This window comes from Oncorhynchus gorbuscha, unplaced genomic scaffold, assembly GCF_021184085.1.
Source record: "Oncorhynchus gorbuscha isolate QuinsamMale2020 ecotype Even-year unplaced genomic scaffold, OgorEven_v1.0 Un_scaffold_925, whole genome shotgun sequence".
NCBI lineage: Eukaryota > Metazoa > Chordata > Actinopteri > Salmoniformes > Salmonidae > Oncorhynchus > Oncorhynchus gorbuscha.
Genome location: NW_025745881.1, coordinates 220,001 through 247,131, shown reverse-complemented (window position 1 = coordinate 247,131; position 27,131 = coordinate 220,001). Strand labels below are relative to the sequence as shown.

General features: G+C 47.4%; 1 protein-coding gene across 1 annotated transcript in view; it reads right to left on the bottom strand.

Annotated features, from left to right (window-relative positions):
• Positions 1 to 572: 572 nt before the first annotated feature.
• wnk1b (WNK lysine deficient protein kinase 1b) overlaps positions 573 to 27,131 on the bottom strand; it is a 209,215-nt gene continuing 182,656 nt past the window's right edge. Inside the window, exons 19-33 of the mRNA XM_046336086.1 lie at positions 26,910 to 26,976; positions 26,548 to 26,700; positions 24,868 to 26,107; positions 24,749 to 24,815; positions 23,570 to 23,659; positions 16,299 to 16,376; positions 15,980 to 16,016; positions 15,775 to 15,845; positions 15,062 to 15,558; positions 13,447 to 13,652; positions 12,559 to 12,774; positions 11,498 to 11,572; positions 7,694 to 7,735; positions 3,492 to 3,724; positions 573 to 2,955 (exon numbers count right to left, since the gene is read on the bottom strand). Of these exons, the coding sequence (XP_046192042.1) occupies positions 2,572 to 2,955; positions 3,492 to 3,724; positions 7,694 to 7,735; positions 11,498 to 11,572; positions 12,559 to 12,774; positions 13,447 to 13,652; positions 15,062 to 15,558; positions 15,775 to 15,845; positions 15,980 to 16,016; positions 16,299 to 16,376; positions 23,570 to 23,659; positions 24,749 to 24,815; positions 24,868 to 26,107; positions 26,548 to 26,700; positions 26,910 to 26,976 (3,456 nt within the window). The 3' untranslated portion in view covers positions 573 to 2,571. The remainder of the gene's footprint in view (positions 2,956 to 3,491; positions 3,725 to 7,693; positions 7,736 to 11,497; positions 11,573 to 12,558; positions 12,775 to 13,446; positions 13,653 to 15,061; positions 15,559 to 15,774; positions 15,846 to 15,979; positions 16,017 to 16,298; positions 16,377 to 23,569; positions 23,660 to 24,748; positions 24,816 to 24,867; positions 26,108 to 26,547; positions 26,701 to 26,909; positions 26,977 to 27,131) is intronic.

Below are 27,131 nucleotides of genomic sequence, written 5' to 3'. Positions count from 1 at the left end.
GCCCCACCATCCACCCTACCTCCAAGCCCAGCCCACGTCCAGTCCTCTCCTTGCCCCACCATCCACCCTACCTCCAAGCCCAGCCCACGTCCAGTCCTCTCCTTGCCCCACCATCCACCCTACCTCCAAGCCCAGCCCACGTCCAGTCCTCTCCTTGCCCCACCGAGACCTGTCCTTCTCTGGGTCCACGCAGGACAAACACCAACCTACCTCACAACCGTGAAAACAATATTATGTGTGACACAGAGAGCCAACAGGACATACCTCCTTCCGTTCGCCCTGCATTCCCTCTCAGAGCTAAACCACCTGTGAAAAAGACTATCGAGTTGAGTCTGAGAGAATCTACTTCAGTCAACAACTCCTGTCTGAGAGAATCTACTTCAGTCAACAACTCCTGTCTGAGAGAATCTACTTCAGTCAACAACTCCTGTCTGAGAGAATCTACTTCAGTCAACAACTCCTGTCTGAGAGAATCTACTTCAGTCAACAACTCCTGTCTGAGAGAATCTACTTCAGTCAACAACTCCTGTCTGAGAGAATCTACTTCAGTCAACAACTCCTGTCTGAGAGAATCTACTTCAGTCAACAACTCCTGTCTGAGAGAATCTACTTCAGTCAACAACTCCTGTCTGAGAGAATCTACTTCAGTCAACAACTCCTGTCTGAGAGAATCTACTTCAGTCCTGTCTGTGTTAGTTCAGGGGGGCTCTCTCATTAGGGACATGTAGATGGGAACTACCAGCCAGCTTGTACAGACTTTATGCTTCAGGATGGGGATCTCATCAGCCCCCCAGATACAGCACATTTTAAAATGGAGTAACTATAAGCCTGAAGTGAAGACTGGGATAGATGGGTATCACACACACTACTCCCCTCCAATCATGTAAAGAGATGGTTAGCATGGAGAGGGGAGTTGTAGTTTCTTTAAAGGACCTATACTGGGAGATGTAGTTTCTTTAAAGGCCCTATACTGAGAGAGAGTTCCTGGATCAACCCAAGCGTTAACCCTTTCATCATGCTACAGATGAGTCTCCTCAGTTCAATGGGGACAGAGGAAAAAAATTAAAACACTAATAAACATGGAATCATCATAATCCCAAACTCTTAAAAAATCATAAAAAAAAGACATTCTGAATCTGGTCATGGACTGTTTTGTTTCCCTAATGAAGGTCACTATGTGTTATCATTATAGTTAGGAGGAGGTTTCTATTACTGTGTTCTTATTGCATCCCATGGCAACAGGAGGGGTAGAGTAGGGTATGAACCCCCAGGCCTTTTCTAGTGACTCTCCACTTACACACACCAATGAACATCCTAAATGATATATAGGAATAGCAGTACATGTGGTTCCGGATGTCAACACTGCCTGACCAGCTACATACATGGCACCAGTCCCACACCTCAGCCTCACAAGCTCATTCCTTGACCCCATAACCTTCCTCACATCTCCTCAACATGCTACACAACTCGACCATAATGGACTTCTACTGGAGCTGTATAGTACTGTACAGTCACTTAAAGCTCTGTTCTGGAGGTCAGTTACCAGCAGGAGGAGCTGTATAGTACTGTACAGTCACTTAAAGCTATGTTCTGGAGGTCAGTTACCAACAGGAGGAGCTGTATAGTACTGTACAGTCACTTAAAGCTCTGTTCTGGAGGTCAGTTACCAACAGGAGGAGCTGTATAGTACTGTACAGTCACTTAAAGCTCTGTTCTGGAGGTCAGTTACCAACAGGAGGAGCTGTATAGTACTGTACAGTCACTTAAAGCTCTGTTCTGGAGGTCAGTTACCAACAGGAGGAGCTGTATAGTACTGTACAGTCACTTGTATAGTACTGTACAGTCACTTAAAGCTCTGTTCTGGAGGTCAGTTACCAACAGGAGGAGCTGTATAGTACTGTACAGTCACTTAAAGCTCTGTTCTGGAGGTCAGTTACCAACAGGAGGAGCTGAACAGGCAGGGGTGGGCTCAGATAGGTGAGAGGAGAAAGGGGGTTAGCTATGTACTGCAGCTCCCCAACGATAAGTACACCACCACCCCCATGGTCTGGTACAATCCTCCATCCCTCCTCTCTGAGATCAGCACAAGGCTCTGGTCTCTACTGTAGAGTACATGTAAAAGCCAGTGAAGGAACAAAGCCCATCACACACACACACATTTTACAATAGTAATTGTCACATTAACCCTCTTTGGCCACATAACATTGCACTCGTGTCCATTGGTATTCCTTGTCGCGTTTTGCGTCTTTCTTCGACCCCCAAGGCCCACAGTTGACCTCGGGGTGGGTGGGGGAGAGGGGAAGTGTGTCCCTCTCCTGTTATCCTTCAGGGGAACAAAAGAGGGCAGAGTGGTGCACCATTTCACACAGCAGCTGACTCTTCTCTCTCCTGCTCCTCCTCTTCTTCACAGCCAGCTCATTCACATTCAATACAGTCCCACCAACCATGATGTCACTTGTAACACACAAGCCCCTCTCCCCCTTGTAACACAGACACCCTTCATTCCTCATGTCTCTCTCCCTCAGTCTGTCAGTCTCCCAGCCCGGCATGGCTAACATCCCCTCATGGCCACTACGTGGTCCTCAGGTTGGGGCCTCCAGGGTTGCTGACGGATTTCTGCAAAGTGCTGATGTGATGGAAGCCTTGCAGGGAGCCCTGCCCCCCAGTGGCAGAGGAGGGGAACTGCGAGGAGGAGGCAACCAGGGGTTGAGAGGAGGCTAACATACCGGCCTGACCCTGTCCCGGCCCTGTGGACCCCGTGGATCCCACCCACTGGGCGCTGCTGTAAGGTGCAGTGGAGGAGGGGTAGCATGCCCCGACCCCGCCGTACTGGGGAGGGGGACACAAGGAGCCCTTGCGGCCTCCCAGAGAGGTAGCGGGGGTGGAAGAGGCGTTGCTGGGGCACAGCTGACTCGGGGCGGAGAATTTACGGCCCTTGTTGGTGGACGGAGTCGCCTGGAGAGGAAGAAGAGACACCAGGGTGAGATACTGCATGGCTGCTCTCCAATATCCATACTAGCATAGCACTTATATTACATGGCCAGAGCCATCTCAGCTATGCTACGTGGAGGTTGGACCAGGAGCCATATTAACAACTCATGTTCCAGCTTACAAACACCATAACATTCCCGCCCCCGCAACATTCCCGCCCCCGCAACGTTCCCGCCCCCGCAACGTTCCCGCAACGCCCCCGTAACGCTCCCGCCCCGTAACATTCCCGCCCCGTAACATTCCCGCCCCGTAACATTCCCGCCCCGTAACATTCCCGCCCCGTAACATTCCCGCCCCGTAACATTCCCGCCCCCGTAACATTCCCGTCCCCGTAACATTCCCGTCCCCGTAACATTCACTTCCAGTAATCTATATTTCAAATAAGCAACACAATCAAACATGGACTATATTGGTAAGGATTGAGCATCCCATTATTTTAATGAATAAGGCCTTTTGAGAGTGTTTTGTTTCTATACTAGAAAGAGTCCGTCTTCACTCACCTGGTAGCTGTGTCCCTGTGAGGGTTGCTGTTTGGAGCGACTCTTGCCCTGGGACAGACTGATGGCGTCTCGGGCCCAGTTGTCAACCAGCTTGTGCAGGTCGTCTGTGAACGTGCCCTTCCGGCCCTGTTGAGGGGGGTTGGGAGAAGGCTGACCCTGGTTCTGACCCCCTGAACCCTGGTCTCCTGGACCCTGGCCTCCTGGACCACTCACTGTGTTGGTGCTGCTGGTCCCTGGAGAGACGGGAGAGACAGAGAGGAGGGTTATGGGATATGTAGAGTAGGTAGTTGTGTGGGTGTCAGTGTGTTTGCGTTGGTTAAGGACATACTCTAGCTATGTCAACATAACAGGACAGGATCCTATGACATTATGATCAACTCTGAGGCATGCATTTCCTCCATCCTGATGAACTGGGCCAACATTTAGCAGGATGAAAATATCTACTCTAATCTGACAAATGTGTTCTGCATATGAACAGCAGAGGGAGCTGTAACACGAGTCTAGTCCATCACCCTGAATGAACGAGAACATTCTCCATTTTAAAAACACATTCACTGTCTGCAGATAAAATGTTCAATATATCAACAATGACTAGCTTAGACTTACAGCTAAAATGACCCATCTCTCACAAGATCCATGTTGGGTATTTAATTTGGGCCAAGACCTAAGATCATGGTGGTTTACGTTTCAAAACAAAATGTTATCTAATGTTGTCTCCAGTCATTCTGTATCAGCAGCCTTCCTAAACACTAACAGGTATTATATTACAGCAAGCATTTACATGAGAACAGATGTATTGAGCTGCAAACAGGCTTTAAAAAAGGTAAAGTGTTTAGTGCCTCTCTTCCTGGAAGCAGAGCCAGAACCCAAAATACACCAGAGGTGAGAGTGAGTATGGGGAAATAAATCAGCTCCTTTTCCACCTACTGCAATGTCTCAACAATAATCACATACATGCAGTAGCCCTGCAGTAGCTGGCTGCAATAGGAACTCAAGGACCTGATGCATTTCCGTTGCAAACAATAAATACATTTACATTTACATTTAAGTCATTTAGCAGACGCTCTTATCCAGAGCGACTTACAAATGAAGCTATGATAGAAAAACAAACTCCTAAAATGTAATTATTGTTCAATAGATAAACTAAGTTCAATCATTGAAGACCTTTGGCATTTCTGACAAGCTATTGAGGCAAGTTTTTTTTTTTTATGTATAAAACAAAAGGAAAAAATTGAAAATTAGAGGGAGGAAAAGCCATGACGTAAAGCAGCGATACACTGAGTCATGACTGCAGCACCAGTGGAACTCTGGGTAATGGAGTCCACAGGACAAGTCATGACGTAAAGCAGCGATACACTGAGTCATGACTGCAGCACCAGTGGAACTCTGGGTAATGGAGTTCACAGGACAAGCCATGACGTAAAGCAGCGATACACTGAGTCATGACTGCAGCACCAGTGGAACTCTGTGTAATGGAGTCCACAGGACAAGCCATGACGTAAAGCAGCGATACACTGAGTCATGACTGCAGCACCAGTGGAACTCTGGGTAATGGAGTCCACAGGACAAGCCATGACGTAAAGCAGCGATACACTGAGTCATGACTGCAGCACCAGTGGAACTCTGGGTAATGGAGTCCACAGGACAAGCCATGACGTTAAGTAGCGATACAATAAGTCATGACTGCAGCACCAGTGGAACTCTGGGTAATGGAGTCCACAGGACAAGCCATGACGTAAAGCAGCGATACAATAAGTCATGACTGCAGCACCAGTGGAACTCTGGGTAATGGAGTCCACAGGACAAGCCATGCTCTAAACTAGAAGAGATGGGGGAAGGAGGAGAGCAGCTGAATCACAACATGACTTCAACATTTTGTGGTCTGGATGACTCCCATTCACATTGCAACGACTCTGAATAAATATTTTTTAGGTTGGCCAATAACGAAAATACCTTACATTTAAAGGGCCAATCAGCACCTGCTACATACATTTTCTGACTTGTACATTCTTGATAAGTATCCAATTATAAATGCCTCATGTGCTTAGTTCAATTGTCGTATCCTATCAGAACTCAAAATATAACCTTGTTTTACTCCAATGTTTGTAAACAAAAAGGAAGAAACACCATATAGCCTCAAAACATTGTTAAACTATCATTTTAAGGCTTCCCGAGTGGCGCAGTGGTCTAAGGCACTGTATCACAGTGCCATTAGAGATCCTGGTTTGAGTCCAGGCTCTGTCGCAGCTGGCCGCGACCTGGAGACCCATGGGGTCCAGCATCGTCCGAGTTAGGGGAGGGTTTGGCCGACCGGGATGTTCTTGTCCCATCGCGCTCTAGCGACTTCTGTGACCGCTGACACGGTCGCCAGGTGTACGGTGTTTCCTCCGACACATTGGTGCGGCTGGCTTCCGGGTTAAGCGGGCATTGTGTCAAGAAGCAGTGCGGCTTGGTTGGGTCGTGTTACGGAGAACGTATGGCTCTCGACCTTCGCCTCTCCTGAGTCTGTACGGGAGTTGCAGCGATGAGACAAGACTGTAACTACCAAATGGAAACCACGAAATTGGTGAGTAAAAGGGATGATTCATTTTATATACATACACCACTGTTCAAAAGTTTGAGGTCATTTAGAAAAAACATTGTCCATCAAATTGATCAGAAATACCTCAAACTTTTGAACAGTGGTGTTGTAAATTAATGTTGTAGATGTAAACGGCAAATTTTTAATGGAATATCTACATAGGCGTACAGAGGCCTATTATCAGCAACCATCACTCCTGTGTTAGCTACTCCAAGTTTATCATTTCAAAAGGCTAATTGATCATTAGAAAACAATTTTGCAATTATGTTAGCACAGCTGAAAACTGTTGTTCTAATTAAAGAACCAATAAAACTGGCCTTCTTTAGACTAGTTGAGTATCTGGAGCCTCAGCATTTGTGAGTTCGATTACAGGCTGAAAAATGGCCAGAAACAAAGAACTTTCTTCTCAAACTCATCAGTCTATTCTTGTTCTGAGAAATGAAGGCTATTCCGTGCGAGAAATTGCCAAGAAACGGAAGATCTCATAAAACACTGTGTACTACTCCCTTCACAGAACAGCGCAAACTGACTCTAACCAGAATAGAAAGAGGAGTGGGATGCCCCAGTGCACAACTGAGCAAGAGGACAAGTACATTAGTGTCTAGTTTGAGAAACAGAAGCCTCACAAGTCCTCAATTCGCAGCTTCATTAAATAGTACCTGCAAAACACCAGTCTCAACAGTGAAGAGATGCTGGCCTTCTAGGCAGAGTTCCTCTGTCCAGTGTCTGTTTTCTTTTGCCCATCTTAATCTTTTATATTTATTGGCCAATCTGAGATATGGATTTTTCTTTGCAACTCTGCCTAGAAGGCCAGCATGCCGGAGTCGGGACGTTGTTGACGTTGAGACTGGTGTTTTTCGAGTACTATTTAATGAAGCTGCCAGTTGAGGACTTGTGAGGCTTCTGTTCCTCAAACTAGAAACTAATGCACTTATCCTCTTGCTCAGTTATTTATTTATGTTCCCCAAACGTTTTTGAGGAATACAAGATGTATCAACTTGAAAACTGTATAAATTGGTTGAGTACTGTGGATACCAATATCCCTGTGAGCCTCCGCAGGCCCATGTTGCCCAGGGTTAAGAACAGACATGGAAAATGAATAATATGACATTGTATCGTATTACACCCTCAACACTTATTCCATGGATCCCTTGGTCAATTTATAAAAATTGTAAAATAAATGTAAAATAAAATGACATTTAGAAGAAATTGTTATATATCTGGCCACGGAACCCACTTTGTGAACCCCCGTGACAGATAATTTGAATGGGGTCATCGTCACAACAGAGAAATGCTCAAGTCACCCTGTGAGAGGAGAGCCTTGTTGACTCCAACACATGACTAAAGCCACAGCTGGCATCCACAGGGCAGTAAGTGCACAGACACACAAAGCAGAGAGCAACAGGAGGTAGGATTGCAAAATTACAGCAACTTATAAATGTCCAGGTTTTCCAGAAAGGGAATAAGCAGGGAGGGAATCCTACAAATGGGATTTCTGGAAAACCTGGGACATTTGGGAAAGATTCTTTAACTTTGCAACCCTAACAGGGGGGTGCAGAGAGTGAGGGTGGTGGAGGAGGCAGTAGGGGGTGGGGGCAAAGGTCATAAAATAGATAATTACTACAGAGTTGGTTGCAGGGGCAGACTTTTTTCACCATCTTCCCTGAAGAGTGGACGGAGAGAATGTGAAGCGCAGGACGGACGGAGAGAGCGTGAGGATTGGAGGAGAAAGTGTGTGTTAATCATTCACCCTTCTACAACAGACTACAGCATGTTTTCAATGCAAACTAAAACAAGCACTCCTCTTGAGGTAAATCTACATCCTCTACAGCTCATTCCCCTTGGTTAAAAAGACAGGAGTGTAGGGGTGTAGGGCGGTGGGTATAGGGGTGTAGTTGTAGGGTTTAGGGTGCAGGGAATAGGAGTGTAGGGTGGTTGGGATAGGGGTGTAGTTGTAGGGTTTAGGGTGCAGGGAATAGGAGTGGAGGGGTGTAGGGTTTAGGGTGCAGGGAATAGGAGTGGAGGGGTGTAGGGTTTAGGGTGCAGGGAATAGGAGTGTAGGGTGGAGAGCAGAGGTTGGCAGGAATTTAAGCTGCAGAGGGATCATTAAGGCATTCATAAAAACTTAATTAACATCCATTAATGAACGTACAAACTCCTTTCATTGAGTCAAACCCAGTCAGAATAAGTTACATCAACTCAACAGGTAATAAACAATTGCTTGTCTTTCCTTTTTGTCTGCTTTGCAATGGAAGACATGGATCTGGTTGGCTGGGTGGGTTCTCTCCTATCAGTTAGCCCAATGGTGGGAAGATGAGATGTGATGAGGCTGAGAACAGCACATGGTAAGTTGGAGAAAGGTGGGGTTTCTGGATGAAATTTGCTAAGGTTCTCCGCATTAACACTATCAATGGTGCTAACACAAGAAAGAAGAAAAGACCGCCTGTCGGCTGCAGTAGGGAGTGTAGTTCAGACCATAACTACTACTAAAGGGTAGTACTGTAGTACAGACCATAACTAAAGGGTAGTACTGTAGTACAGACCATAACTACTACTAAAGGGTAGTACTGTAGTACAGACCATAACTACTACTAAAGGGTAGTACTGTAGTACAGACCATAACTACTACTAAAGGGTAGTACTGTAGTACAGACCATAACTAAAGGGTAGTACTGTAGTACAGACCATAACTACTACTAAAGGGTAATACTGTAGTACAGACCATAACTATAACTAAAGGGTAGTACTGTAGTACAGACCATAACTAAAGGGTAGTACTGTAGTACAGACTATAACTAAAGGGTAGTACTGTAGTACAGACCATAACTACTACTAAAGGGTAGTACTGTAGAACAGACCATAACTAAAGGGTAGTACTGTAGTACAGACCATAACTATAACTAAAGGGTAGTACTGTAGTACAGACCATAACTATAACTAAAGGGTAATACTGTAGAACAGACCATAACTAAAGGGTAGTACTGTAGTACAGACCATAACTAAAGGGTAGTACTGTAGTACAGACCATAACTAAAGGGTAGTACTGTAGTACAGACCATAACTAAAGGGTAATACTGTAGAACAGACCATAACTATAACTAAAGGGTAGTACTGTAGTACAGACCATAACTAAAGGGTAGTACTGTAGTACAGACCATAACTAAAGGGTAGTATTGTAGTACAGACCATAACTAAAGGGTAGTACTGTAGTACAGACCATAACTAGTACTGTAGTACAGACCATAACTAAAGGGTAGTACTGTAGAACAGACCATAACTAAAGGGTAGTACTGTAGTACAGACCATAACTAAAGGGTAGTACTGTAGTACAGACCATAACTAAAGGGTAGTACTGTAGTACAGACCATAACTAAAGGGTAGTACTGTAGTACAGACCATAACTAAAGGGTAGTACTGTAGTACAGACCATAACTAAAGGGTAGTACTGTAGTACAGACCATAACTAAAGGGTAGTACTGTAGTACAGACCACATTAACATTCCAATCATTCAAGAACTTCAGAAGTATAGCCTGTACGGTTTAAATCAGGGTGATTATTAGATGGATGAAGAAACATTAGACATGATAATATTATGATTAGATGTTGACCTGAGTGGAGAGTATGGGGTCATAGTGGAAATGGATCAGTGTGGAGGACCAAGTAGCAAATATTACACCATGGCATTATATATAGATATCTACTACACTTTAGAACAGTCGTCTCCAGCCCGGTTCCTAGAGAACTACTCTCCTGTAGGTTTTCACTCCAACCATAATCACATCTGATTCTAACAATTAGATGGTTGAGAAGATGCGCCAGGTTAGTTCCAACTGGGATTGGGGTGAAAACTCAGGAACAGAGCTCCGTTCTAGACTGTACCAGTCTTATAGCTCAGCCTGCTTTACGAAGCCATTACTGTTTCTATCAGTGATAATAATAATCAACATGGTTTATAGACGGGGTCAGATGTTTAAGGCTCTGCCTCCACACGGTCTGTCTGTGGTTAAAAACTAGATACATGACTTTAATGCACGAGGAAGGGAATGTACAGTCGTGGCCAAAAGTTTTGAGAATGACACAAATATTAACTTCCACAAAGTTTGCTGCTTCAGTGTCTTTAGATATTTTTGTCAGATATTACTATGGAATACTGAAGTATAATTACAAGCTTTTCATAAGTGTCAAAGGCTTTTAATGACAATTACATGAAGTTGATGCAGAGAGTCAATATTTGCAGTGTTGACCCTTCTTTTTCAAGGCCTCTGCAATCCGTCCTGGCATGCTGTCAATTAACTTCTGGGCCACATCCTGACTGATGGCAGCCCATTCTTGCATAATCAATGCTTGTAGTTTGTCAGAATTTCTGTGCCTTGTTTGTCCACCTGCCTCTTGACGATTGACCACAAGTTCTCAATGGGATTAAGGTCTGGGGAGTTTCCTGGCCATGGACCCAAAACAGTGACGTTTTGTTCCCAGAGTCACTTAGTTATCACTTTTGCCTTATGACAAGGTGCTCCATCATGCTGGAAAAGGCATTGTTCGTCACCAAACTGTTCCTGGATGGTTGGGAGAAGTTCTTCTCGGAGGATGTGTTGGTACCATTCTTGATTCAAAGCTGTGTTCTTAGGCAAAATTGTGAGTGAGCCCACTCCCTTGGTTTCTTCACAACAATTGAACCGCTCTCCTTCAAGTTCTTTATGATCCGATAAATGGTTGATTTAGGTGCAATCTCATTGGCAGCAATATCCTTGCCTGTAAAGCCCTTTTTATGCAAAGCAATGCTGATGGCACATGTTTCCTTGCAGGTAACCATGGTTGACAAAGGAAGAACAATGATTCCAATCCACCACTCTCCTTTTGAAGCTTCCAGTCTGTTATTCGAACTCAATCAGCATGACAGAGTGATCTCCAGCCTTGTCAACACTCACACCTGTGTTAACGAGAGAATCCCTGACATGATGTCAGCTGGTCCTTTTGTGGCAGGGCTGAAACTCAAAGGAAATGTTTTTTTTGGGGGATTCAGTTCATTTGCATGGCAAAGAGGGACTTTGCAATTAATTGCAATCAATCTGATCACTCTTCATAACATTCTGGAGTATATGCAAATTGTCATCATACAAACTGAGGCATCAGACTGTGAAAATTAATATTTGTGTCATTCTCAAAACTTTTGGCCACGACTATACAGAATGCCATGAGATACATGTATCCATAATTATGTGATGATGCATCATCAGTGGTCATTGATCTACAATGATCTATAAATGGGGCCAATTTAAAAAAAATAAAAGGATAAAATGCCAGAAAGGAGAAAGGGCTCCCAATCAGAAGATACGAGATAAATCACATGACAGGAAGTAGGAAGTGAAGGAGAAAGAAGACAAAGGAAGAAGCGTTACACACAAAGAGCCAAGCAGGGCGTACTCAGAAAACGGGTCCTTCTGCCACCACCTGGTTTGATGGTCACTCTCTCCGACCCACAGCTGAACGTAACACAGCCTGTGGTACAAAAAGAGAGGGGGAGAGAAAGAGAGGAGGGGTGGAGAGAGGGTAGAAAGAGAGAGAGGGGTGGAGAGAGAGAGGTGGAGAGAGAGAGAGAGAGGTGGAGAGAGAGAGAGAGAAAGGTGGAGAGAGAGAGAGAGAGAGAGAGAGAGAGAGGAGGGGTGTATGGAGATAGAAAGAGGAGAGAGGAAGAAAGAGAGGTACACATACACACAGTAAGAATGGAACAGTAAGTACACTGAGCAACAGAGAGGGAGATGGAGAGAATGGAGGGGGATGGAGGAGAGGATAGAGCTGCACTGGGAGCAATAGCACCCCCTGTAGCGTGGGAGGAATAGGAGCAGCCCCATCCCGACAGTAATGGAGCTTCCACTGAGTGTGTGGAAGAAAGGCTAGCTTGAGACAACAGAGGTGCCCAAATCAACATTCCAATTGAAATACCAAACATGCACCACTGTCTTGAGCCAGAGCAATAGTGTTCGCCGACTGAATGTAGATTTTATTTTAATCGTAAGCCTTCCCAACACTACAGTCCAGTGCCACTGTCTGTATCAGAGCAAAATGGCTCTGTCAAACATTCCTCTACTGTACCAACTCTAGTGGACAAGACAGGACAAGACAGAGCAACACCCAAATAGAGACCATTACGACAGACAGACTTTTTGGGGATGGTATCCAGAGGAGGATGGGGACACTACTAAGGTGGTATGGGGAGGCGTGGTGGTGGTATGGGGAGGCGTGGTGGTGGTATGGGGAGGCGTGGTGGTGGTATGGGGAGGGGTGGTGGTGGTATGGGGCGGGGTGGTGGTATGGGTGGGGGTGATGGTATGGGTGGGGGTGATGGTATGGGTGGGGGAGGGGTGGTGGTATGGGGAGGGGGTGGAAGATGAACTTTTCCTCAACAGACAAGGCAAATGAGGCCTACTGGAGGCAGATGGAAGGACGAATGGGACGGAGGCAGTAGGGCGCTGTGTGGGGCCTACCTTGGGTGGGGGCACAGAGACTGGGCACGGACAGCGTAGCTTCGCTGGTGTAGGCAGAGCACAGGTTTTCACTGGAGGGGCCGAGATGCTTGAGGGGCCGGGGTCGGCTCCCCGAGGCAGGGTGGAGGTTGGGGTCGGGGAGACCCCCAGGGGCCAGGAGGAGAGCCTGGTAGGGTGGGTACACTGAGGGGGCGCTCTGTGCAGATAAAGTGCTGCCTGAAGTTGACACACACAGACACCATACACACAGAGGAGGAGAACAGGGGAGGGAGGAGGACAGGTCAGGGGAACAGCCTCCAAAAGTGCAGACACGCACACAGTGACTCTCACACATAGTGTAGGTAGGTAGGTAGGTAGGGTGCAGGTCCCACAACCACAGTGTAGGTAGGTAGGTAGGGTGCAGAGTGTTGGGTTTCATCATAAACAATACAGCTAGTTCACTGTATGGTTTAAAAGTGAAGGAAGGAGAGAAGAGAAGACTGGTTTGCCACAAGTAGTCCTGTGAAGAAGAGAAAGCGAGTGCAGTACAGTAACAAAGTCCCTACTGTAACACACTGGCTCTGCCAATACCCTCTACTGAGGAGGACCACAGGTTAGAGGTCAGGACCTGGCTATAGTGGGCTCTAACAGAGATGGTGGATAAATGAAGATCGCTTATTCCGGCCGTTTACCATTGAAAGAAAATATACATCTCCCATAGACACCAATGCGATAGCAGCTGGGTCTGGTCTACTAAGTTAATTGACTTCCATTGAACCAGAAACAAACAGTGAGTGGGGTGTCTCACTTCCTTTTCCATCTCTGGCTCTAACACACTTGAGGTCAAGGGCTTCAAGGGGGTTCTTGCTGATAGGACCAGTTCAGACAGAGGTCAGGGGTTAGTAGTACCTGGTTGCAGGGGGCTCTTGCTGCCCTGGGAGGAGCTGCAGCGGCTGGACTTGCTGCTCTTGCTTTTGGTGGGTCGTCTCCTGCGACCGGCCAGGGCTACAGCTGGAGGGAGTACCACGGCTGGAGGCACCTTGCCCAGCCTGGCGAACAGGGAGTCAATCTCATCCTTCTGCTTGGTGTGCAGGGCCTGGATCTCCTTCATGTGCCTGGAGAGGAGAGGGAGCTGAATAGCCAAAAATCTTCCCCAAATCCAATCAGTCTAATAGCACAGAAAAATTTCAGGTGAAGGTAGACATCTGGGGGTTTTAGGAATGGAAACATAAGCACTTAAATGTGACTAAAACCCACTAAAGCAGAAGAGAGAGAAACAGGGTAAACCGACGAAAGCAGAAGAGAGAGAAACAGGGTAAACCTACTAAAGCAGAAGAGAGAGAAACAGGGTAAACCTACTAAAGCAGAAGAGAGAGAAACAGGGTAAACCTACTAAAGCAGAAGAGAGAGAAACAGGGTAAACCGACTAAAGCAGAAGAGAGAGAAACAGGGTAAACCCACTAAAGCAGAAGAGGGAGAAACAGGGTAAACCGACTAAAGCAGAATAGAGAGAAACAGGGTAAACCGACTAAAGCATAAGAGAGAAACAGGATAAACCCACTAAAGCAGAAGAGAGAAACAGGGTAAACCCACTAAAGCAGAAGAGAGAGAAACAGGGTAAACCCACTAAAGCAGAAGAGGAGAGAAACAGGGTAAACCGACTAAAGCAGAAGAGAGAGAAACAGGGTAAACCTACTAAAGCAGAAGAGAAGAGAGAGAAACAGGGTAAACCGACTAAAGCAGAAGAGAGAGAAACAGGGTAAACCTACTAAAGCAGAAGAGAGGAGAGAGAAACAGGGTAAACCCACTAAAGCAGAAGAGAGAAACAGGGTAAACCTACTAAAGCAGAATAGAGAGAAACAGGGCAAACCCACTAAAGCAGAGGACCAGGAGAGAGAAACAGGGCAAACCTACTAAAGCAGAAGAGAGAGAAACAGGGTAAACCTACTAAAGCAGAAGAGAGAGAAACAGGGTAAACCCACTAAAGCAGAGGACCAGGAGAGAGAAACAGGGTAAACCTACTAAAGCAGAAGAGAGAGAAACAGGGTAAACCTACTAAAGCAGAATAGAGAGAAACAGGGTAAACCCACTAAAGCAGAAGAGAGAAACGGGGTAAACCGACTAAAGCAGAAGAGAGAGAAACAGGGTAAACCCACGAAAGCAGAAGAGAGAGAAACAGGGTAAACCCACGAAAGCAGAAGGGAGAAGAGAGAAACAGGGTAAACCGACTAAAGCAGAATAGAGAGAAACAGGGTAAACCCACGAAAGCATAAGGGAGGAGAGAGAAACAGGGTAAACCCACTAAAGCAGAAGAGAGGAGAGAGAAACAGGGTAAACCTACTAAAGCAGAAGAGAGGAGAGAGAAACAGGGCAAACCCACTAAAGCAGAAGAGAGGAGATAGAAACAGGGTAAACCCACTAAAGCAGAAGAGAGAGAAACAGGGAAAACCCACTAAAGCAGAAGAGAGAAACAGGGAAAACCCACTAAAGCAGAAGAGAGGAGAGAGAAACAGGGCAAACCTACTTTTCCCGTAACCGGTTGACCTCCCTCTTCAAGTCCTCATCCTCAAACTCAGAGTCGTTATCAGAGCTCATGTAGGAGTTGTTGAGGCTGGGCAGGGAGCTCTGTTTGTCCTCTGGGCTGAGGAGCATGGTGGCCGAGCCAGGATCAATACTAGGCCCGTTAGCCTGGGAAGCGGGTGTTTGCTCCAACCCAGCCTCGGCTGCCTCATCCTGGGCTCGGCTCACTGAGAAGCGGCCCACCCTGGCATCCGGTGCGTTGGTGGTGACCTGGAAGCGGCCAATGGTGGTGGGCTGAGGGGAGGCGGTCCGGTGGGGGAGGGAGGGCAGGCCGTCCACAACATCTCCCCCACCAGTCTTACCTCCGTGGAGAGGGGAGGAGACATTGTGCAGTGTGTTCTCCGGGCTGGAGAAAGAAGAGGAGGAAGAGGAGGTGGAGGAGGATTTTGTGGGGCTCCCTCCCACGATTTTGTGGGGACCCTGGTCTGCAGCCACAGAGACCTGGGGAGGGGGACAAGTGATGGAGAGAGATTATGAAAAGACAGAATTTAAAGGCCCAGATCAGCCATTAGGACCATCACTACACTCATAGAAAACTATTCTGAAGAGAGATGGATGAAGAACATAGAGACTGCAGACTCTGACCACCAGACAGACAGAGCTGGAATATTCCAATCAGGTAAATAGAGCTGGAAAGGTACAGCTAGAATTCCATACCTGGAATCGTCCCATTTGGAATCCTCCAGCAATAGGCGACATGATTGGTTCCCCTTCCAGAGAGAAAGGCACTGAAACGACCAATGAGACATCATCACGTTACAATGCAACAGTCGGCAAAACATCCCAAAAGAAAAGGACAACACACTAACAGGTAGCACGACCATGTCTAAATGGGAGGCAGGATAGATGTTGAAGTACACACCTGGCTGGTCACCTGCAGGCATCCCAGTGAGGGAGGACTATGGTACAGGGGGAGAACACAGTGTGACTGTCCTGTCTAGAGTCACACCAACAAACATTCCACATACCACCACATGAGCTGTACAGGAGCATGACAGTGATGGCAGTATGAGACAGAGCAGACTAATAACGGCTACAAAACTACAAAATACAGATTCGAAGAAATAGTACTCAGACTTTTTCAAAGGTCAAAAACACACAACTAAATGTGACATTTCAACAACTAATAAATACATTGTCATTCGTCCTGAAGGGGGCGTGTGTGTGTGTGGTTATGGTACCTGTGTGGTGACAGAGACCGTCTCTGGGCTCAGGGCCCTCCTCAGCTGGGCATCCAGGTCTTCCAGAGGCTGCTGGGACTAGTGGGCAAACAACAAGCCGTTATAGACTATAGTCAAACAGACGGCAACACATCCTCACACGCTCAGAACACATCCAACTAATTGGTCTCTAGACATGAATTACTGATGAATTCCATCTAGCAAAATGTTATGAATCACAGCAAACGTTTAGCTTTCATTTTTCCATAAAATATTTCAAAAGACAGAGATTTAGGTAAAATCCTAGATTTGGTTTAATTTAGTCAAAAACTGTCTTCAAGCCAAGGTATCCAGGTGACGTTCAAAATCAAAATGACTGTAAGTCGCTTTGGATAAAAGCGTCTGCTAAATGGCATATATTATTATTATTATTATTAAAATATTAAAAGGACATTTCCCCCTTTCTCAACTTCATATCTCATCTCCAGCACCACCCCTTTCTCAACTTCACATCCCTCATCTCCAGCACCACCCCTTTCTCAACTTCTTATCCCTCATCTCCAGCACCACCCCTTTCTCAACTTCATATCCCTCATCTCCATCACCACCCCTTTCTCAACTTCACATCCCTCATCTCCAGCACCACCCCTTTCTCAACTTCACATCCCTCATCTCCAGCACCACCCCTTTCTCAACTTCATATTCCTCATCCAGCACCACCCCTTTCTCAACTTCATATTCCTCATCCAGCACCACCCCTTTCTCAACTTCATATTCCTCATCTCCAGCACCACCCCTTTCTCAACTTCATAACCCTCATCTCCAGCACCACCCCTTTCTCAACTTCATATTCCTCATCCAGCACCACCCCTTTCTCAACTTCATATCCCTCATCTCCAGCACCACCCCTTTCTCAACTTCATATCCCTCATCTCCAGCACCACCCCTTTCTCAACTTCATATTCCTCATCTCCAGCACCACCCCTTTCTCAACTTCATATTCCTCATCCAGCACCACCCCTTTCTCAACTTCATATCCCTCATCTCCAGCACCACCCCTTTCTCAACTTCATATCCCTCATCTCCAGCACCACCCCTTTCTCAACTTCATATCCCTCATCTCCAGCACCACCCCTTTCTCAACTTCATATCCCTCATCTCCAGCACCACCCCTTTCTCAACTTCATATCCCTCATCTCCAGCACCACCCCTTTCTCAACTTCATATCCCTCATCTCCAGCACCACCCCTTTCTCAACTTCATATCCCTCATCTCCAGCACCACCCCTTTCTCAACTTCATATCCCTCATCTCCAGCACCACCCCTTTCTCAACTTCATATCCCTCATCTCCAGCACCACCCCTTTCTCAACTTCATATCCCTCATCTCCAGCACCACCCCTTTCTCAACTTCATATCCCTCATCTCCAGCACCACTCCTTCCTCAATTTCATATTCCTCATCCAGCACCACCCCTTTCTCAACTTCATATCCCTCATCTCCAGCACCACCCCTTTCTCAACTTCATATTCCTCATCTCCAGCACCACCCCTTTCTCAACTTCATAACCCTCATCTCCAGCACCACCCCTTTCTCAACTTCATATCCCTCATCTCCAGCACCACCCCAAAATTGCACATTTCTGTAGTCAGAAAGATCGTTTCCAGTGACATCAACCAATTAGTACACAATTAATTGGAAATTGGCAATACTTCCTCATAATTGGTTAAAATCACGATGCACATCGATGATGTCACTGGAAACATTTATCTTCATCTTTTTTACTACAAAAAATAGAAACATGACATTTTCACATATGTTGATGTTGGGGTGGTGCTGGAGATGATGAATATGAAGTTGAGAAAGGGGTGGTGCTGGAGATGAGGGATATGAAGTTGAGAAAGGGGTGGTGCTGAGGATGAGGGACATGAAGTTGAGAAAGGGGTGGTGCTGGAGATGAGGGATATGAATTTGAGAAAGGGGTGGTGCTGAGGATGAGGGACATGAAGTTGAGAAAGGGGTGGTGCTGAGGATGAGGGACATGAAGTTGAGAAATATCCCTTTAAAGAATTTCACATCAGAACCATTAGAGCCACAGGAGGCAGATGCAGTCGCTTTCTCAAGATCAAATCACCTCAGACCAGAGCAGAGCTTTGAACAGAAAATTACACATAATTCTTACAGATGAAAGAAAATAATGAACCTCTCTTCCTCACCAATAACAATGCTCTGGTTTGCTTGGTTTGTTCTATTTTTAGATTTGAACGTTCACGCTGTGGACAACACTGTCTGACTGGGTATAAACCAAACTGTAATCTCCACTAGCCTGGGGGAGCCTGTCTTCTCGTCGTTCCTAGTTATTCCCTAGTTGATTTAGAGTTTAAGAAAGAATGCGCTGTGGGAGAGAAAATCTCTGTCTGGATGTAATATTTTGCTTGTGGCGAGTCTTCTCTTTCTTCGTGGAAGAAAACTATTAAAATATTGTGCTGACAAAAACCACAATGACAAATGAAGATGAGTGATGTTGATCTCCCCAGCCTCCCTAACGGTCTGTCTGGAGAAAGACTGAGGGAGGAGAGAGAGGAAGGAGAAGGACAGAAAGAGGAAAGAGGGAGAGAGGAGCGGGTGAGATAGAGGGAGAGACAGGGGTGAGAGAGGGTCAAAGAAAGAGAGTGGGATAGAGGTGCAGGAGAAAGAGGGAGACAAGAGACAGACTTCGACAGAGCGAGAGAGAGAGAATCAGATAATGAGGAACAGAAGTGGTTAATGAGAGTCACAGGTCATCATGCTGCTCCGCCAACACAGAGAGAACCAGAGACAGAGATGTCTTCTTCAGACAATGAACAGATTGAGCCTGATCTGATCTTCATGCGTCGCAAGTTTTTACACAGGAGACAAATTAAGATGGGAGGAGGGAGATGGAGGGATGAAAGAGAGGGAGAGAGAGAGGGGGGGTTGCAGATAGAGGGATGATGGAGGGATCTTAACATCACTTAGGAGAGAAAGAGAGAGAGGGGGTGCAGATAGAGGGATGATGGAGGGATCTTAGGAGAGAAAGAGAGAGGGGGTGCAGATAGAGGGATCTTAACATCACTTAGGAGAGAAAGAGAGAGAAGGGGTGCAGATAGAGGGATGATGGAGGGATCTTAGGAGAGAAAGAGAGAGGGGGTGCAGATAGAGGGATCTTAACATCACTTAGGAGAGAAAGAGAGAGAGAGGGGGTGCAGATAGAGGGATGATGGAGGGATCGTAACATCACTTAGGAGAGAAAGAGAGAGGGGGTGCAGATAGAGGGATCTTAACATCACTTAGGAGAGAAAGAGAGGGGGTGCAGATAGAGGGATGATGGAGGGATCGTAACATCACTTAGGAGAGAAAGAGAGAGGGGGGTGCAGATAGAGGGATCTTAACATCACTTAGGAGAGAAAGAGAGAGAGAGGGGGGGTGCAGATAGAGGGATCTTAACATCACTTAGGAGAGAAAGAGAGAGAGGGGGGTGCAGATAGAGGGATCTTAACATCACTTAGGAGAGAAAGAGAGAGAGGGGGTGCAGATAGAGGGATGATGGAGGGATCGTAACATCACTTAGGAGAGAGAGGGGTGCAGATAGAGGGATCTTAACATCACTTAGGAGAGAGAGAGAGAGAGAGGGGGGTGCAGATAGAGGGATGATGGAGGGATCTTAACATCACTTAGGAGAGAGAGGGGGGTGCAGATAGAGGGATCTTAAAATCACTTAGGAGAGAAAGAGAGAGAGAGGGGGGTGCAGATAGAGGGATAGATGGAGGGATCTTAACATCACTTAGGAGAGAGAGAGGGGGGTGCAGATAGAGGGATGATGGAGGGATCTTGACATCACTTAGGAGAGAGAGAGAGAGAGGGGGGGTGCAGATAGAGGGATCTTAACATCACTTAGGAGAGAGAGAGAGAGGGGGGTGCAGATAGAGGGATGATGGAGGGATCTTAACATCACTTAGGAGAGAAAGAGAGAGAGAGGGGGTGCAGATAGAGGGATAGATGGAGGGATCTTAACATCACTTAGGAGAGAAAGAGAGAGAGAGGGGGTGCAGATAGAGGGATGATGGAGGGATCTTAACATCACTTAGGAGAGAGAGAGGGGGGTGCAGATAGAGGGATGATGGAGGGATCTTAACATCACTTAGGAGAGAGAGAGGGGGGTGCAGATAGAGGGATGATGGAGGGATCTTAACATCACTTAGGAGAGAGAAAGAGAGGGGGGTGCAGATAGAGGGATCTTAACATCACTTAGGAGAGAGAGAGAGGGGGGGTGCAGATAGAGGGATGATGGAGGGATCTTAACATCACTTAGGAGAGAGAAAGAGAGGGGGGTGCAGATAGAGGGATCTTAACATCACTTAGGAGAGAGAGGGGGGGGTGCAGATAGAGGGATGATGGAGGGATCTTAACATCACTTAGGAGAGAGAGAGAGAGAGGGGGGGGTGCAGATAGAGGGATCTTAACATCACTTAGGAGAGAGAGGGGGGGGTGCAGATAGAGGGATGATGGAGGGATCTTAACATCACTTAGGAGAGAGAGAGAGAGGGGGGGTGCAGATAGAGGGATGATGGAGGGATCTTAACATCACTTAGAGAGAGAGAGGGGGGTGGATAGAGGGATGATGGAGGGATCTTAACATCACTTAGGAGAGAGAGAGAGGGGGGTGCAGATAGAGGGATGATGGAGGGATCTTAACATCACTTAGGAGAGAGAGAGAGAGGGGGGGGTGCAGATAGAGGGATGATGGAGGGATCTTAACATCACTTAGGAGAGAGAGAGAGGGGGGTGCAGATAGAGGGATGATGGAGGGATCTTAACATCACTTAGGAGAGAGAGAGAGGAGGGGGGGATAGAGGGATGCAGATAGAGGGATCTTAACATCACTTAGGAGAGAGAGAGAGGGGGGTGCAGATAGAGGGATGATGGAGGGATCTTAACATCACTTAGGAGAGAAAGAGAGAGGGGGGTGCAGATAGAGGGATGATGGAGGGATCTTAACATCACTTAGGAGAGAGAGAGAGAGAGAGAGGGGGGGTGCAGATAGAGGGATCTTAACATCACTTAGGAGAGAGAGAGAGGGGGGTGCAGATAGAGGGATGATGGAGGGATCTTAACATCACTTAGGAGAGAAAGAGAGAGGGGTGCAGATAGAGGATCTTAACATCACTTAGGAGAGAGAGAGAGAGGGGGGGTGCAGATAGAGGGATCTTAACATCACTTAGGAGAGAAAGAGAGAGGGGGGTGCAGATAGAGGGATCTTAACATCACTTAGAGAGAAAGAGAGAGAGAGGGGGTGCAGATAGAGGGATCTTAACATCACTTAGGAGAGAAAGAGAGAGGGGGTGCAGATAGAGGGATGATGGAGGGATCTTAACATCACTTAGGAGAGAGAGAGAGAGAGAGAGGGGTGCAGATAGAGGGATGATGGAGGGATCTTAACATCACTTAGGAGAGAGAGAAAGAGAGGGGGTGCAGAGAGGGATGATGGAGGGATCTTAACATCACTTAGGAGAGAGAGAGAGGGGGTGCAGATAGAGGGATGATGGAGGGATCTTAACATCACTTAGGAGAGAGAGAGAGAGGGGGGGTGCAGATAGAGGGATGATGGAGGGATCTTAACATCACTTAGGAGAGAGAGAAAGAGAGGGGGTGCAGATAGAGGGATGATGGAGGGATCTTAACATCACTTAGGAGAGAGAGAGAGAGAGGGGGTGCAGATAGAGGGATGATGGAGGGATCTTAACATCACTTAGGAGAGAGAGAAAGAGAGGGGGGAGCAGATAGAGGGATGATGGAGGGATCTTAACATCACTTAGGAGAGAGAGAGGGGGGTGCAGATAGAGGGATGATGGAGGGATCTTAACATCACTTAGGAGAGAGAGAGAGAGAGGGGGCAGATAGAGGGATGATGGAGGGATCTTAACATCACTTAGGAGAGAGAGAGGGGGGTGCAGATAGAGGGATGATGGAGGGATCTTAACATCACTTAGGAGAGAGAGAGGGGGGTGCAGATAGAGGGATCTTAACATCACTTAGGAGAGAAAGAGAGAGAGAGGGGGGGGTGCAGATAGAGGGATGATGGAGGGATCTTAACATCACTTAGGAGAGAGAGAGAGAGGGGGTGCAGATAGAGGGATCTTAACATCACTTAGGAGAGAGAGAGGGGGGGGTGCAGATAGAGGGATGATGGAGGGATCTTAACATCACTTAGGAGAGAGAGAGAGAGAGAGGGGGGTGCAGATAGAGGGATGATGGAGGGATCTTAACATCACTTAGGAGAGAGAGAGAGGGGGTGCAGATAGAGGGATCTTAACATCACTTAGGAGAGAGAGAGGGGGGTGCAGATAGAGGGATGATGGAGGGATCTTAACATCACTTAGGAGAGAGAGAGGGGGGTGCAGATAGAGGGATGATAGAGGGATCTTAACATCACTTAGGAGAGAAAGAGAGAGAGAGGGGGGGTGCAGATAGAGGGATCTTAACATCACTTAGGAGAGAGAGAGAGAGGGGGTGCAGATAGAGGGATGATGGAGGGATCTTAACATCACTTAGGAGAGAGAGAGGGGTGCAGATAGAGGGATCTTAACATCACTTAGGAGAGAGAGAGGGGGTGCAGATAGAGGGATCTTAACATCACTTAGGAGAGAGAGAGGGGTGCAGATAGAGGGATCTTAACATCACTTAGGAGAGAAAGAGAGAGGGGGGTGCAGATAGAGGGATCTTAACATCACTTAGGAGAGAAAGAGAGAGGGGGTGCAGATAGAGGGATCTTAACATCACTTAGGAGAGAAAGAGAGAGGGGGTGCAGATAGAGGGATCTTAACATCACTTAGGAGAGAAAGAGAGAGGGGGTGCAGATAGAGGGATCTTAACATCACTTAGGAGAGAAAGAGAGAGAGGGGGTGCAGATAGAGGGATCTTATCACTTAGGAGAGAAAGCGAGAGAGAGGGGGTGCAGATAGAGGGATCTTAACATCACTTAGGAGAGAAAGAGAGAGAGAGGGGGTGCAGATAGAGGGATCTTAACATCACTTAGGAGAGAAAGAGAGAGAGGGGGGTGCAGATAGAGGGATCTTAACATCACTTAGGAGAGAAAGAGAGAGAGGGGGTGCAGATAGAGGGATCTTAACATCACTTAGGAGAGAAAGAGAGAGGGGGGGGGGTGCAGATAGAGGGATCTTAACATCACTTAGGAGAGAAAGAGAGAGAGGGGGGGTGCAGATAGAGGGATGATGGAGGATCAAAATGGCAGTCAGGAGAAAGAGGGAAAGGCACCTGAGTTAGACAGGGTCCTGGGAAGGGTGCCATGTGGTCTGAGGGAGGAGGGGGGCCAGCCTGAGCCTGATCTGAGCCCACAGGCAACACCTAATAAACAGAGGGATGAAGAGAGGGATGAAACGGAGAGAAGAGGAGAGATAGGAGAACATAATGCACTGCAGCCACATGCAGCTGGAAGGACAGGGGATTCTACCTGCAGCTCTCTGACACTGACTGGGACATTAGACAACAAACAAAGACTGGAGTGTTACTTAAGCAATAAGGCCCGAGGAGGTGTGGTATATGGCCAATATACCAAGCCTAAGGACTATTCTTATGCACGACGCAACGTGGAGTGCCTGGATACAGCCGTTAGCCATGGTATATTGGCGATATAGCACCTTTGGGCTCCTGAGTGGCACAGCGGTCAAAGGCACTGAATCTCAATGCTTGAGGCGTCACTACAGACGCCCTGGTTCGATTCCAGGCTGTACCACAAATGGTCGTGATTGGGAGTCCCATAGGGTGGCGCACAATTGGCTCAGCTTCGTCCAGGTTAGGCCGGTGTTGGCCGTCATTGTAAATAAGAATTTGTTCTTATTAACTGACTTGCCTAGTTCAATAAAGGTTAAATAAATACTAAGGTACCACGAACCTCCAGGGTGCCTAATTGCTATTATAAACTGGGTGGGTCGAGCCCTGAGTGCTGATTGGCTGACAGCCGTGGTATATCAGACCGTATACCACGGGTATGACAAAACATTTATTTTTACTCCTCTAAGTACCATTAACATATCTCCTCTAGAAGCTGTTAACATATCTCCTCTAGAAGCTGTTAACATATCTCCTCTAGAAGCTGTGTTTGACAAAACCCTAGAAATGACACCATAACTACAGTGGAGGGTTTTAACAACTATATGGTGCGCTACCTGATATCTAGGGGGGATGGACACAGTATAGAATAGAGTTGTTGCCATGCAACAGAAAGCAGAGCAAATGTTCATTCAACAAAATGTTAGGAGACAAAAGCAGTTGATCAAGGATGTTAACAAAGGCTGTTAAAGGTGGAGTTGGCACAATCACATGTCAATCATTTGATTTGATTTATTTAACTAGGCAATAACTGTGTATGTCAACTATGTAATAATGATGTATAATTCTCAAAAAGACTACAAATACAAAATTACACAAACTTACCTTACACAGAGGTGTCATAAAAATCTGAAATGGTTTACAACATACTGTATGTGTTATAAACAATGCTCTTCAAGCCACATCTAATAAGCTGGCCTCCACATCCATGCTGACTGACTCACCGGTAACCTAGACAGAGGTGCTTTGGCCGGGGTAGTCTGGGTGTAGGTGGAAGGGGTCCCAGCCTGTCCCGGGGTGGTGAGGGGGGTCCCAGAGACATGCCCTGGTCCTGAGGAGGCCAGGGGGAGGCTGGAGGGGGGCAGGGGGTGCCTGTGGAGTTGGGGGTGGATGAATGGCCGGTTGGGGAAGAGGTTCCCGGGACACCAGTGCCTCCAGCTGGGTCGACAGAGCCATCGGCCTGGGTGGTTCCACCGCCACCCAGGTCCATGAAGAGGGAGCGAAGCTTCTTATCCAGGGCGTGGATGTCATCGATGCCCAGGGCCACCTCACACTCCCCACACTGGGCGTGGGTCTGGTTGGGCATTGTAGCAGGCTGGGGATGGGTGTGCACCAGGGTGGGCTGGACCACGGGGATGGTGGTGGTGATGGGCTGTAAGGTAGGGACCGTGGCCCCTGGGGCTAGAGAGGCTACAGGCGAGGAGGAAGAAGGGAGCTCTGCACTGGGGTTAGCAATGGAGGGGGCTAGCAGAGGGCCTTGGATAGCCGTGGTGGGGACTACGGTAGTGGTGGAAGGGACAAGGAGCTGCTCTGAGCTTCCTCCACCTCTACTATCACTGCTACAGCTGCTGACCAGGGGGGCCGTGGCAGAATGACAAAGGACTGTAGTGGGTATGGAGGTGGTGGGACCACCAGGGATGGAGCCAGAGGTCTGGGGGAAGGAGGCTGAGGTGGACAGGGTAGTTGTGTTGGGGAGGACAGCAGGGACTGGGGGGGACACAGAGGTGGCTGGGGCAGGGATTGGGGCTGTAACACTAGGTATGGAGGAGACCACGGGTTGGGTCACCGGCAGGGTGAGAGGGGCCTGGGAAAGGAGAGGCTGGGTATCAACAGACTGGAGCTGGGTGGGGATGGGGGTGGTGGCCTGGGGGATAGTCGCAGGTGGAGAGGTAGAGGTGGAGGCTGGAGGGGAGATGGAGGCTGGGGGGGGAGGGGAGGTCACAGAGGCCTCAGATGGAAACTGAGCATGGGGGAGAGGAGCAGAGGCTATAGGAGCAGTGGAGAGGACTGGGATGGTGGTGGTGGTGGCTGCAGCAGAGACCAGGACAGGCAGGGAGGCTATGTGGACGGAGGGAGGAGCGGTGCTGGGCCCTGGGTCGTACTGGCCCTGGTTCTGTCTCATCTCTGAGAAGGCCTGCTGCAGGCTGACCGCTGAGGCCGACTGGGACAGACTCTGACCTGCAGCTACAGCACGGGCAGCCGGGGAGAGAGAAAATGAGGGAGAGATGGGGCAGGGAAACAGAGAGATAGAAAGAGATGTGTCAACACCAAACACCATCACTAAGTAAAACAGTGATGTTGGCCATCACCTTAAAATCAGGTCATACACCACAGATAGGACACTAACTAAACGACTGTTACATAGCAACTAGACATTCATAAACATGTGATGTTTTTATTATTAACTTTACAATACAACAACATTCAGTCAGTCACAAGATCAGATGATCCCGGTTTTCAGAAACATCTAAATGTTATTACATTTGGATGCTGAATGCATTATCTTGTTGACTAATAAGATAACTTATTGGTAGGTGGTCACTGTGTGTGTGTGTGTGTGTGTGTGTGTGTGTGTGTGTGTGTGTGTGTGTGTGCGTGCGTGCGTGCGTGCGCGCTAAACTCACCGTGAAAGGACTGTGAATCTTGTCTCAGCAGGGCAGAGCCTGCAGCCGCTGAGTCAGCAAAGAACTGGTCCTTGAGTCTGGACTCAGGCACGGGACTGACTATAAACCTCCTGCCTGCAGAGTGGACCACCTGGGCTGCACAGGAAGGGATACCTGGAGATAGATAGAAATGGTAGGGTCACACATAGGGTTAATGCAAAATGGGTGCCTCTATTGAATTAATTACATTTACATTTCTCAGCAAGGGAAAGTTCTATAATTCATGGTACAACAAATTGGAAAATTCTCATGCAAAACATGTCTGTCATTTTGTTGTTGTAGGGTACCAATTCCCTGTGTGGACATTATGTTGGTTGTTTTACCTGGTAACGGTTCAGATATAGCAGGGATCTGTTGCTGCTGGAGGTCACTAACTATCTGGGAAACAATCTGTGACACAAGATGCAGTCAGTCTGAGACAGTACAACAGCCGTTTACAACGATCCATGATGAAGTTACTTAAGCCAATGTACCTGGTATAGAAGGGTTAAGAATGATGCTCTTTCACAGCAACAACATGGAGGAAAAATGAATGGAGAGACTTC